The 11,910-nt window shown below is 39.7% G+C and overlaps 1 protein-coding gene across 1 annotated transcript in view; it reads left to right on the top strand.

The window, feature by feature from the left end:
* The first annotated feature begins 738 nt into the window (after window positions 1–738).
* The window catches only part of CYLC1 (cylicin 1), a 101,212-nt gene continuing 90,040 nt past the window's right edge, over window positions 739–11,910 (top strand). The window contains exons 1-3 of the mRNA XM_069464242.1: window positions 739–793; window positions 3,044–3,177; window positions 10,241–10,347. Coding sequence (XP_069320343.1) covers window positions 739–793; window positions 3,044–3,177; window positions 10,241–10,347 — 296 coding nt within the window. The remainder of the gene's footprint in view (window positions 794–3,043; window positions 3,178–10,240; window positions 10,348–11,910) is intronic.

The raw sequence follows: 11,910 nt of genomic DNA, 5'->3' as shown, positions 1-11,910 counted from the left end.
ATAAATTCTTCATTTCCTGGAGTTCAGTTTGATTTTTCTTCACTATTTCAATTTCTTTAGTGAATTTTTCTTCCAAGTCCTGGATCTTTTTTGTGGTTTCTTTGTGTTGGTTATCCATTTTTTTCTTGCATAATGTTCAGCTTATTTATGATCCATGTTTGAAATTCTTCCTGTGACATGTTACTATTTTGAATCTGGTTTGTGTCAATTGGTGGAGAACTAGTAATGCTCTTTGAGGGCAAGGTTTCAGCTTGATTCTTTATACTCCCAGAGTTCTTTCGCTGAGCCCTTCCCATCTGGATGAATCGTTAAGATCCCTCCTTTCAGCTTTAGTCTGGATAGAGGCACGCAGTGTGTGCCAGGTAAGCTGCCTCCTCTGTCCCTAGGGGGAGCCCTTTCCATGTTTTTCAGGATTTTGCTACCTCCGCTGGGGGGCCTGCTCCTCTTCCTCTCCCAAGGTGGTTTCCGCCTCTCTCTGTGCAAAAGACAGTGGCTAGGGGTAGGGGGGCGGCACCCTCGTTCGCCCTGCGCCCCAGCCACTGCAGTTCCCGCGGGCAATGGTCCACCACACCCTAATGTCCGCAAGGTCCATGCTCCACTCTCTCGCGACTGGGGAAGCACTCAGTGTTCACACAAAGGCAGACCTCCTAGTGGGGGTCCACGGACTGGGGGGGAAGCCGCCCAGGGAGCCGCCCAGCACCCAATCACTCCGCAGCATTTAGGCTGTGGATCCTGACAATGGTGGCCGCCCGTTGGCAGATCACTGGTGCTGGGGTTGAATGCTCAGGTTCCGGTAGGGGCCGGAGGAGCCGGGGACCGAGGGAGTCCAGTCGCCCGCATATAGGAGACAGTTTAGTGTCTGCTAGAGCCGGGACTGAGGCAGCCCAGCTGCACGTGTATAGGAGACAGTCGGCGTCTTACATATACACTTTAAAGCAATTAGTACAATCAAGCTAATTAACACATCAGTCACTTCATATAATTACCTATTTTTAAGATCATATCATCTTCAAACAGAGATAGTTTTACTTCTTTCCAATTCGAATGGCTATTTTTTCTTGCCTAATTGCCCTGACTAGAACTTCTAGAATGATTTTGAATAGAAGTGGTAAAAGTGGGAATCTTATTTATTTATTTATTTATTTGCTCCTATTCATAGAGAAAGTGTTTTCAGCTTTTCACCATTAAATATTATGTTATCTGTGGGCTTGTCATATTTGGTCTTTTTTACGTTCAAGCGCATTTCTTCTATACCTAAATTGATGAGAGTTTTTATCATGAAAAGATGTAGAATTTTGTAAAATGCTTTTTCATATCATTTTTATCCTTTATTCTGTTAATGTGGTATATCACATTTATTGATTTGTGTAGGTTGAACCATCTTCATATCTTAGGGCTAAATCTCACTTGGTCATGGATTATAATCTTTTTAATAGGCCATTGAATTCAGTCTGCTAGTATATTGTTGAACATTTTTGCATCCATGTACATCTAGTATATTGAACTGTAATTTTCCTGTATTGTGTTACACCACTCTCCACTTGTGAGCTCTGAGTTATGAAAAACAGATGCCAGTCCTTCAGGCATCCCCAGACAAGTTAGAATTTTGAAAATAAGTTCTACCATAATTTTTCAAGTTCATAGGAATGAATATGGAACCAGAAAGCTTCCTTCACCGAGCCAAGACCATGCTATACTGGTGGGAGATGGAGCAAAGGCAAATTCAATAAAATTTCCTACAGTTTTGAATGTGGCTCTTTCTTGATTGAGAATTCACTTGGTTGCTCTAGATCTTTGGCTGACTTTCAGAGATCCTGTGAAATTATTTTAGATAATCTGCAGTTTTTTTGATGTTTCAGTGGGGCTCTAGGGGCCTAGAACTTCCTTGTCTATTTTTCTGATGTCCTACATAAGTTTTAGAGAAAAATTTCCTTTTACTCTAACATTAATGACCATGAAGTCTTGTAGGGATTCTTTAAAAATTTCATGCCTGTTTTCATCAAAATATAAGACTAAATTTTTCACATTAATATCTTCCATAAGAAACTTATGAGATTCTGTTGTAGTATCTTGAAGAAGAAATTAATTTTGGAGTCAGATTCATTGACCTGGGTTATGTCCTGGTACTATCTTTTACTAAACAATAATTTTACTGTTATTAAATCTCTTCTTTCATGTCTCAATTTCCTTATTTTCAAAATAATTGAATAATAATTTAGCTCTTGTTTTATAAGATTTATGGCGGGATTAAGTTAGGTAATATATTTTGGATGTTCAGCACACAGCCTGATACATAATGAGTGAATAAATAATCACTAATATTAAAAAATCATGTTATATCACTGACTGATCTATTTTCATCCTTATTCTTAGAAAAAAGTACATATCAGAGAGGAAGCCATGGATCTCGGCCTGCCACAACACTAGAGGATCACTCCTCCACAAGAACAGTGGTGTGAATCTACGGAGAATCAGCATGGGACACAGACAGCAAGAAAAGACTGAGCAAGAAAAGAAATAAGATCACGAAAATCTGGAGAGTGCGGATGGACAATAGAAAGCAGAGTGCGGGATGGCTGTACTCGCTTCACCGGCGAGTTAGGTGGGTTCAGCCCCACAGGAACGTGGCTTGTTCTCCCCACTGACCTCCACACCCACTCAATTGGGGATCTGCCTGAAGTCGGTGCAGAATCACCATGGGAGACGTGGGGCTCTGTGGAGAGGAGACATCAATGGGAAACAGCTTAGACCCTAGGGGATCTGCGCCGGGACGGCACTTAGAGGGGGAGGGGCGGAGCTGCGCTAAGGCGAAAGGCAGGGAAGGGACGCTGAATTACAGATTTTATTTGGCAGCCCTCTAGCCAGGGAGCTACTGTGGGCTTCTGAGCTCGCCAGGCCCCCAGCTCTGGTGCCTGCTGGACCCTGAACATTCACCCCCAGCGCCGGTGATCTGCAGGTGGGTAGTTGCCATCTTGGGGTCCACAGCCTAGCTGCTGTGAGCCATAGGGTGCTGTATGACTCCCTGGGTGGCTCCCTCCCCTAGTCTGTGAACCCACGCTAAGAGCTCTGGCTTTGTATGAACTCTGTGGACAGGAGACATCAATGGGAAACAGCTTGGACTCTAGGGGTTCTGCGCCAGGACAGCGCTTGGAGGCAGAGGGGCGAAGCTGTGCTAAGGTGAAAGGCAGTGAAGGGATGCTGAATTACAGATTTTATTCGGTGGCCCTCTAGCCGGGGAGCTACTGTGGGCTTCTGAGCTTGCCAGGCCCCCGGCTCTGGTGCCTGCCGGACCCTGAACATTCACCCCCAGTGCCGGTGATCTGCGGGTGGGCAGTCGCCATCTTGGAATCCACAGCCTAGCCGTTGCGGAGCCATAGGATGCTGGGCAGCTCCCTGGGTGGCTCCCCCACCTAGTCCATGGACCCTCTCTAGGAGCTCCACCTTTGTGTGAACACTGAGTGCTTCCTCAGTCTCAAGAGTGTGGAGCCTGGACGTTGGGAACATTGGGGGGGGCAGAACTTTGTCCACGGGAGCTGCAGCAGCTGGGGTGCTGGGTGAGCAAGGGCACCGCTCCCTCCCCCCCAGCCAGTGTCTTTCCAGCAGAAAGAGGCAGAAACGACCCCTGGAATGAGAGGAAGAGCCCCCCCCCAAAAGAGGGAGACTTTATGCCTGCAACTAGTGTGAATCCTGGCTGCTAACTGAAAGTCCACAACACAATGACTTAACTCATCAAACCGGTCTTAGGTCAAACCAATCCTCTGGGGCTGGACCCATCAGGAGCAGCCCCCCAACTGAGGTAGAAAAAACTGTAAACAATACACAACAGGCTCCCCCTAGTGACAAGGGAAGCAACAGACCTAGATTACTTCACAGCCTAAGAACAGAGTACAAGGCGTGCTGCTATCTAGTCTAGAGCAGTAAGAAGAGATCTAACGATTGCTCCAGATCAGAAGGGCTCAGTGAAAGAACACAGGGAGTATAAAGAATCAAATGGAAATCTGCCCCCCAAAGAGGAATACCAGCTCTCTACCAATTGACACAAACCAGATTCAAAATACCAACATGTCACAGGGAGAATTTCAATTATGGATTACAAACAAGCTGAATAATATACAAGAAAAAATGGATAACCAACACAAAGAAACCACCAAAAAAATCCAGGATTTGGAAGAAAAATTCACTAAAGAAATCGAAATATTGAAGAAAAACCAAACTGAACTCCGGGAAATGAAGAATTTATTCAGGGAGCTGAAAAACACAGTGGAAAGTCTCAAGAGCAGGGTAGATCAAACAGAAGAAAGAATCTCAGAGATTGAAGATAACACTTTCCAATTAAATAAGTCAGTCACAGAGATAGAAAAAAGAAATAAGAGAAAATGTCAGAGTCTACAAGAAATGTGAGATTATGTGAAGAAGACTAACGTGAGAGTTATCGGTATTCCTGAGGGTGAAGAAGATAATAAACAAGGGTTGGATAAGCTATTTGTAGACATAATTGAAGAAAATTTCCCAGGCCTTACGAAAACTCTAGATATACAGGTTCAAGAAGCTCAAAGAACCCCAGGGAGATTCATACCTAATAGGAAGACACCATGTCATGCAGTTATCAGACTGACCAAAATATCCACTAAAGAGGCCCTTCTTCGAGCTGTAAGGAGAAAGAAACAAGTAACATACAAAGGAAAGTCCATCCGAATCATGCCAGATTTCTCAACTGAAACCTTACAAGCAAGAAGAGATTGGGGCCCCATTCCTACTCTTCTGAAACAGAATAATGCCCAGCCTAGAATCTTGTACCCAGATAAGCTAAGTTTTCTATACGAAGGAGAAATTAAGACATTCTCAGATATACAAGGTTTGAGGGAATTCACCAAGACAAGACTAGCCCTCCAAGAAGTACTCAAAAAAGTGTTACACACAGAGCAGCACAAGACCCACAAACGTAAAACTACTCAAGAACTAAAGATCAAATCCCAGCTACCACAATGGCTGAAGTGAGAAAACATAGCAATGGAGTTCTACCCAACAAGGTGAACAGAATTCTGTCCCACTTATCAGTTCTCTCAATAAATGTGAATGGCTCGAATTCCTTGCTCAAGAGACATAGACTGGACAATGGATAAAAAAAACACAAAACAATTATCTGCTGTATTCAGGAAACTCACCTAACCTGCAAAGATGCATTAAGACTGAAAATAAAAGGATGTAAATTGATATTTCAAGCAAACGGTAGCCAAAAGAAAGCTGGTGTGGCAGTCTTAATTTCCAATAACTTAGTTTTTAAACCAACAAAGGTAAGAAAAGACAAAGATGGTTACTATATACTGGTTAAAGGCACAATTCAAGAAGAACACATAACTATACTTAATATATATGCACCCAACTTAGGTGCACCCAGATTCATAAAGCGAACCGTGCTTGATCTGAACCAAATGACAGATAACAATACTGCACAAGCTGGAGAATTTAACACGCCACTGACAGTACAGGACAGATCCTCCAAACAGAAAATAAACAAAGAAATAATGGACTTAAACAGAATGCTAGAACAAATGGGCCTGACTGACATCTACAGGACATTCTACCCAAAATCCACTGAATATATCTTCTTCTCATCAGCTCATGGGACATTCTCTAAGATTGACCATATCCTAGGACATAAAGCATTCCTTAAAAAATTTTTAAAAATAGAAATTATACCATGCATCTTCTCAGATCACAGCAGAATAAAAGTAGAAATTAACTCTAACAAAAATTCTCATTCCTACTCAAAGTCATGGAAGTTAAACAACCTTATCCTGAACGATTATTTTATAAATGAAGAAATCAAGATGGAAATCAAAAGATTCTTTGAATTAAACGACAAAGGAGACACAACTTATCGAAATCTGTGGGACACAGCTAAAGCAGTCCTGAGAGGAAAATTCATTTCCATAAATGCCTATATCAAAAAGACAGAAAGCTTAGAAATAGACAACCTAATGAATAGACTCAAAGAGCTGGAGAAAGAACAACAGACCAACGCCAAACCCAGCAGAAGGCGAGAAATTATTAAGATCAAATCAGAACTAAACGAAAAGGACAACAAAAAAACATAAGGGAAACTAATAAAACAAAAACGTTGTTTCTTTGAAAAGATAAAAAAAAAAAAAATAGACACAACTCTGGCTAGACTAACCAAGAGCAGAAAAGAAAAATCTCTGATAACCTCCATTAGGAACATGAAAGGAGAAATCACAATCGATGCCACACAGATACACGATATCATCTATGAATTCTACAAGACTCTTTATGCACACAAACTGGAAAATGTAGAGGAAATGGACAAATTGTTAGAAACACATAGCCTTCCCAGGCTCAACCAGGAAGAAATAGAATTCCTGAATAGACCAATATCAAGAACTGAAATCGAAACAGCAATAAAAAACCTTCCCAAAAAGAAAAGCCCTGGGCCAGATGGGTTCACACCTGAATTTTACCACATCTACAAAAAAGAACTGGTGCCCATCCTACATAAACTATTCTCCAATATCGAGAAGGATGGACTTCTCCCCAACACGTTTTACCAAGCCAACATAACATTGATACCAAAACCAGGAAAGGATGCAACAAAAACAGAGAACTACAGACCAATATCTCTTATGAATATAGATGTAAAAATTCTCAATAAAATCCTACCAAATCGAATCCAAGTGCTTATCAAAAAAATAATCCATCACGACCAAGTGGGCTTCATGCCAGAGATGCAGGTATGGTTTAACATACGCAAATCTATAAATGTAATTCACCACATAAATAGAAGCAAAAATAAAGACCATATGATCCTCTCAATAGATGCAGAAAAAGCATTTGACAAAATTCAACACCTTTTTATGATAAGAACGCTTAACAAAATAGGCATAGACGGGACCTACCTAAAAACGATACAAGCCATATATGACAAACCCACAGCCAACATCATACTGATTGGGGAAAAATTGAAAGCATTCCCATTTAGAACTGGAACCAGACAAGGCTGCCTACTGTCCCCATTACTTTTCAACATAGCATTGGAAGTCCTTGCGAGAGCTATGAGGCAAGAGAGCAGAATCAAGGGAGTCCAAATAGGGACAGAAGAGATCAAACTCTCACTCTTTGCTGATGATATGATGTTATCTCTGGAAAATCCCAAGGATTCAACCAAGAGACTCCTGGAATTGATCAATGAATTCAGTAAAGTCTCTGGTTACAAAATCAATGCACACAAATCAGAGGCATTCATATATGCCAATAACAGTCAAACGGAGAACCCCATTAAGGACTTAAGACCCTTCAAAATAGCAACAAAGAAAATAAAATATCTAGGAATATATATAACCAAGGAGGTAAAGGACCTCTATAGGGAGAACTATGAAACACTGAGGAAGGAAATTGCAGAGCATGTAAATAGGTGGAAAACCATACCATGGTTGTGGATCAGAAGAATCAACATTGTTAAAATGTCTATGCTACCCAAAGTGATCTACAGATTCAATGCAATACCTATTAAATTACCAACATCATTTTTCACAGATATAGAAAAAATAATTACACAGTTTGTATGGAATCAGAGAAGACCCTGTATAGCAAACGCAATTTTAAGCAATAAAAACAAAATGGGAGGTATTAATTTGCCAGACTTCAAACTATACTACAAGGCTGTGATTCTTAAAACTGCTTGGTATCGGCACAAGTTCAGAGACACAGATCAGTGGAACAGAACAGAAAATCCAAACATAAAAGCATCCTCATATAGCCATCTAATCTTTGACAAAGCAAACAAAAACATACTCTGGGCCGGGCGTGGTGGCTCACGCCTGTAATCCTAGCACTCTGGGAGGCCGAGGTGGACGGATCGTTTGAGCTCAGGAGTTCGAGACCAGCCTGAGCAAGAGCGAGACCCCATCTCTAATAAAAATAGAAAGAAATTATATGGACAGCTAAAAATATATATAGAAAAAATTAGCCGGGCATGGTGGTGCATGCCTGTAGTCCCAGCTACTCGGGAGGCTGAGGCAGTAGGATTGCTTGAGCCCAGGAGTTTGAGGTTGCTGTGAGCTAGGCTGACGCCATGGCACTCACTCTAGCCTGGGCAACAAAGTGAGACTCTGTTTCAAAAAAAAAAAAAAAACATACTCTGGGGACAAGAACCCTTATTCAATAAATGGTGCTGGGAAAATTGGATAGCCACATGTAGAAGACTGGAACAGGACCCACAGCTTTCACCTCTCACAAAAATCAATTCACGGTGGATAACAGACTTAAACCTTAGGTGTGAAATGATTAGAATTATAGAAGAGAATGTAGGAAATACTCTTATAGACATTTGCCTAGGTAAAGAATTTATGAAGAAGTCCCCTAAGGCAATCACAGCAACAACAAAAATAAATGAATGGAACCTGATTAAATTAAAAAGCTTCTGCACAGCCAAAGAAACAGTCATGAGAATAAACAGACAACCTACAGAATGGGAAGAAATCTTCGCATACGACACATCAGATAAAGGACTGATAACAAGAATCTATTTAGAACTCAGGAAATTCAGTAAGAAAAAATCGAACAACCCTATCAAAAAGTGGGCAAATGACATTAATAGAAATTTTTCTAAAGAAATATAAGAATGGCTAACAAACATATGAAAAAATGCTCAGCATCCCTAATCATCAGGGAAATGCAAATCAAAACCACCATGAGATATCACTTAACTCCAGTGAGAATGGCCTTTATCAAAAGTCCCAAAACAACACATGTTGGCGTGGATGTGGAGAGACAGGAACACTCGTACACTGCTGGTGGGACTGCAAACTAGTGCAACCCCTATGGAAAGCATTATGCAGATACCTTAAGCAGATTAAAGTAGACCTACCATTCGATCCAGCAATCCCATTATTTGGCATCTACCCAGAGGAACAAACATCCTTCTATAAAAAAGACACCTGTACCCAAATGTTTATAGCAGCACAATTCACCATTGCAAAGATGTGGAAACAACCCAAATGCCCATCAATTCATGAGTGCATTAGTAAATTGTGGTATATGTATACCATGGAGTATTACTTAGCTTTAAGAAATAATGGTGATATGGAGTCCCTTTTGTTCTCCTGGATAGAGTTGGAACCCATTCTATTAAGTGAAGTATCCCAAGAACGGAAAAACAAGCACCACATGTACTCACCAGAAATTGGTTTCCCTGATCATCACCTAAGTGCACATTCAGGAATAACACCAATTGGGTATCGGACTGAGGTGGGGGGTGGGGAGAGGGGATGGGTGCGTAAATACATGATGAGTGCATTGTGCACCGTCCAGGGAATGGTCACGCTTGAATGTTCTGACTCGGGGGGATGGGGGCTGGGGGGAGGGGATGGGGGTATAACTACATGATGAGTGCAATGCGCACTATCTGGGGAATGGACACTCTTGAAGTTCTGACTCAGGGGGATAGGCGGGACATGGGCAGTGTATGTGGCCTCAACTTTTGTACCCCCCATGATGATAAGCTGAAATATAAAATAAATAAAAAATAAAAAATAAAAGCAGGTTTACATTAAAAAGAAAAGAAACAAAGAAAAAAGTACATATGGGTCAAATTATACCATCTCAGAATAGATTCAAGGCTGTTGATTTTTTTAGAATCATTTTCACAATACTATAACTATAATAAAGCTAGATAGAAAGGTAATTCCAATCCTATCAATATTAGCTAAGGTTGCATCATGTCATACTTTCTTTTCAGTCTTTAATAATTTTATACAGACAAGTTCCATTTCCTTTACTAGAAGCCATCATAGTATATTTGAAATTGTTGATCAGTTAATGCCAGAAAAGAACTAACTAAAATGATTTTTTTAACTTCATAGGTGTTTACTAACATTTATGTGATCAATCTTGAATAACCCCATTCAACATGTCAAAACCTTTACCTACTTGGAGGTACATTTTGAAATTATCTCATTGTTGTCTCCTTATAAAAATACTTTCATTTCTCATAGAATATTGTTGTAAAAATCTTCATTTCTTTGCTGTTATGATTTAAATATTCCCACCAAAATCCATGTGTTGGAAACTTAATCCCCAATGCAACAGTGTTGATAGGTGATTAGGTCATGAGAGCTTTGCATTCATGAATAAATTAATATCATCATCACGGGAATGGGTTAATTATAGAGGGAGGGAGTTTCTGATAAAAAGATGAATTTAGCCCATTTTCCTCCACTTTCAGGCACGTGTGCTCCCTTGCTCTTCCACCATTCATCATGAAATGATGCAGCAAGAAGACCGTTACAAGATACAAGCTCCTCAACCTAAGACTTCCCAGCCTCCAGAACTGTAAGAAATAAATCTCTGCTCTTTATAAATTATTGAGTCTCAGGTATTCTGTTATAGGAGCACAAAACAGGCTAAGACACTTGCTTATTGAAAATATAATCAAAATTATTGCCCATTATGCTATCTAATGTCCCAAATATGTTTCCTTTAGTCATATAATTTAAAACAATGTAATTGAATATATTTCCTTTTTGCCTTGCATTTTTGGAGACTGATGCACTGTGAATTTGAGTTTTCAAATAGGAAATTAGCTCACTGTATGGAGAGAAAGAGAGCAAAGGCTTGCTAATGATGTAGCTTATTAGTAGAGTCATAACCAATAATGGGCCAGCCACACTATTATATCAAACATGTTCTTAACACATTAACTGCCATGAGAGTTGTATTTAATTCGCTCTATTTTTGAGCCTGGGGCCAACTGAAGCATGTATAAAATCTTACTTGTTAATGTTCTTATTGTTACAAATAATATTGACAATTTAATTCTAAAAATGTGGATTAAACAAATAGAAGTCAATAAATTTCATTTTTCTATTTATGCTTACATTTAAATTATACTCAAAGTTTTTATTCTATTTTCATAATAAAACATTGTATCCTCATAATATCCTGAAATAAAAAAAGAAAAGAAAAGAAAAAACAGAAACCATCTACTATCCTACCCCAAAGATTAGGAATAGTAACAGGAACAGGGCTCAAGGGAGCTTTCTGGGGAACTGGAACTGTTGTATTGTTTGACTGGGGTACTGGTTACATAAAATGTGTTCACTTGGTGAAAATTCATCCAGCTGTATGCTTTGTTATATTTCAATGAAAAATTAAAAATATACATTACTCATAAAAGAAGAACACTGTGGCCCCAAGGAAAAGTTTCTGGGTTTTTTGTGTGGCAGTCAATGTGTTAATTAAGATTTATTCTAATGTCATTTATTATTCATGAATTGATTTTTTTGTATCACATGCTCTGATGTCTTTTATTTTTAATAACTGCTTTCCTTACCCTCAGATGTTCACTTATGAAAATAAGGTTACATTCACAGAAACTTTTAGAAGCAGAGAATTATTGTGCAGCTCTGGGATCACGAGAATCTGGCTAAGACAGCATTTGTAATTCCAGTTAAAGCTCCCTGAGGGGAAAAAGCCAGAAACCTGGTAATTCTGGGAGAAACAAGGCACTTTTCATGACTAGCTCTATTCTTTCTGTGCCAATGAGATATTATCACTAACGAGTTGGGGAGAATCCTGACCAGTGTACTTTCTTTAGTATGTAAGACAATCCTATGAACATAATTAGAGAAGAAATACAAGTGGAGATTTTAGGCAGTAGAAGAGGATCCAAGTTTCTCTTCGTGTTTACTCTGAATAAAAAGACATCTCCACTACTAGCTATACACTGTTTCAAACAAGCTTCTTTAGAAAAGTTAATCCCATCCCCCATCCACCCAAAAATCTATTAACTAGAAACTTTTCAAATTATGAATGGAAGATACTCATTTCAATTATTTCACTTAAAGTAGGATGGAAGAAAAAAATGGCTTTGTTTTTCCCTTTTCCCAAGATATT

This window comes from Eulemur rufifrons, chromosome 30, assembly GCF_041146395.1.
Source record: "Eulemur rufifrons isolate Redbay chromosome 30, OSU_ERuf_1, whole genome shotgun sequence".
NCBI classification, from domain to species: domain Eukaryota; kingdom Metazoa; phylum Chordata; class Mammalia; order Primates; family Lemuridae; genus Eulemur; species Eulemur rufifrons.
This window is presented reverse-complemented; position numbering and strand designations above follow the sequence as displayed.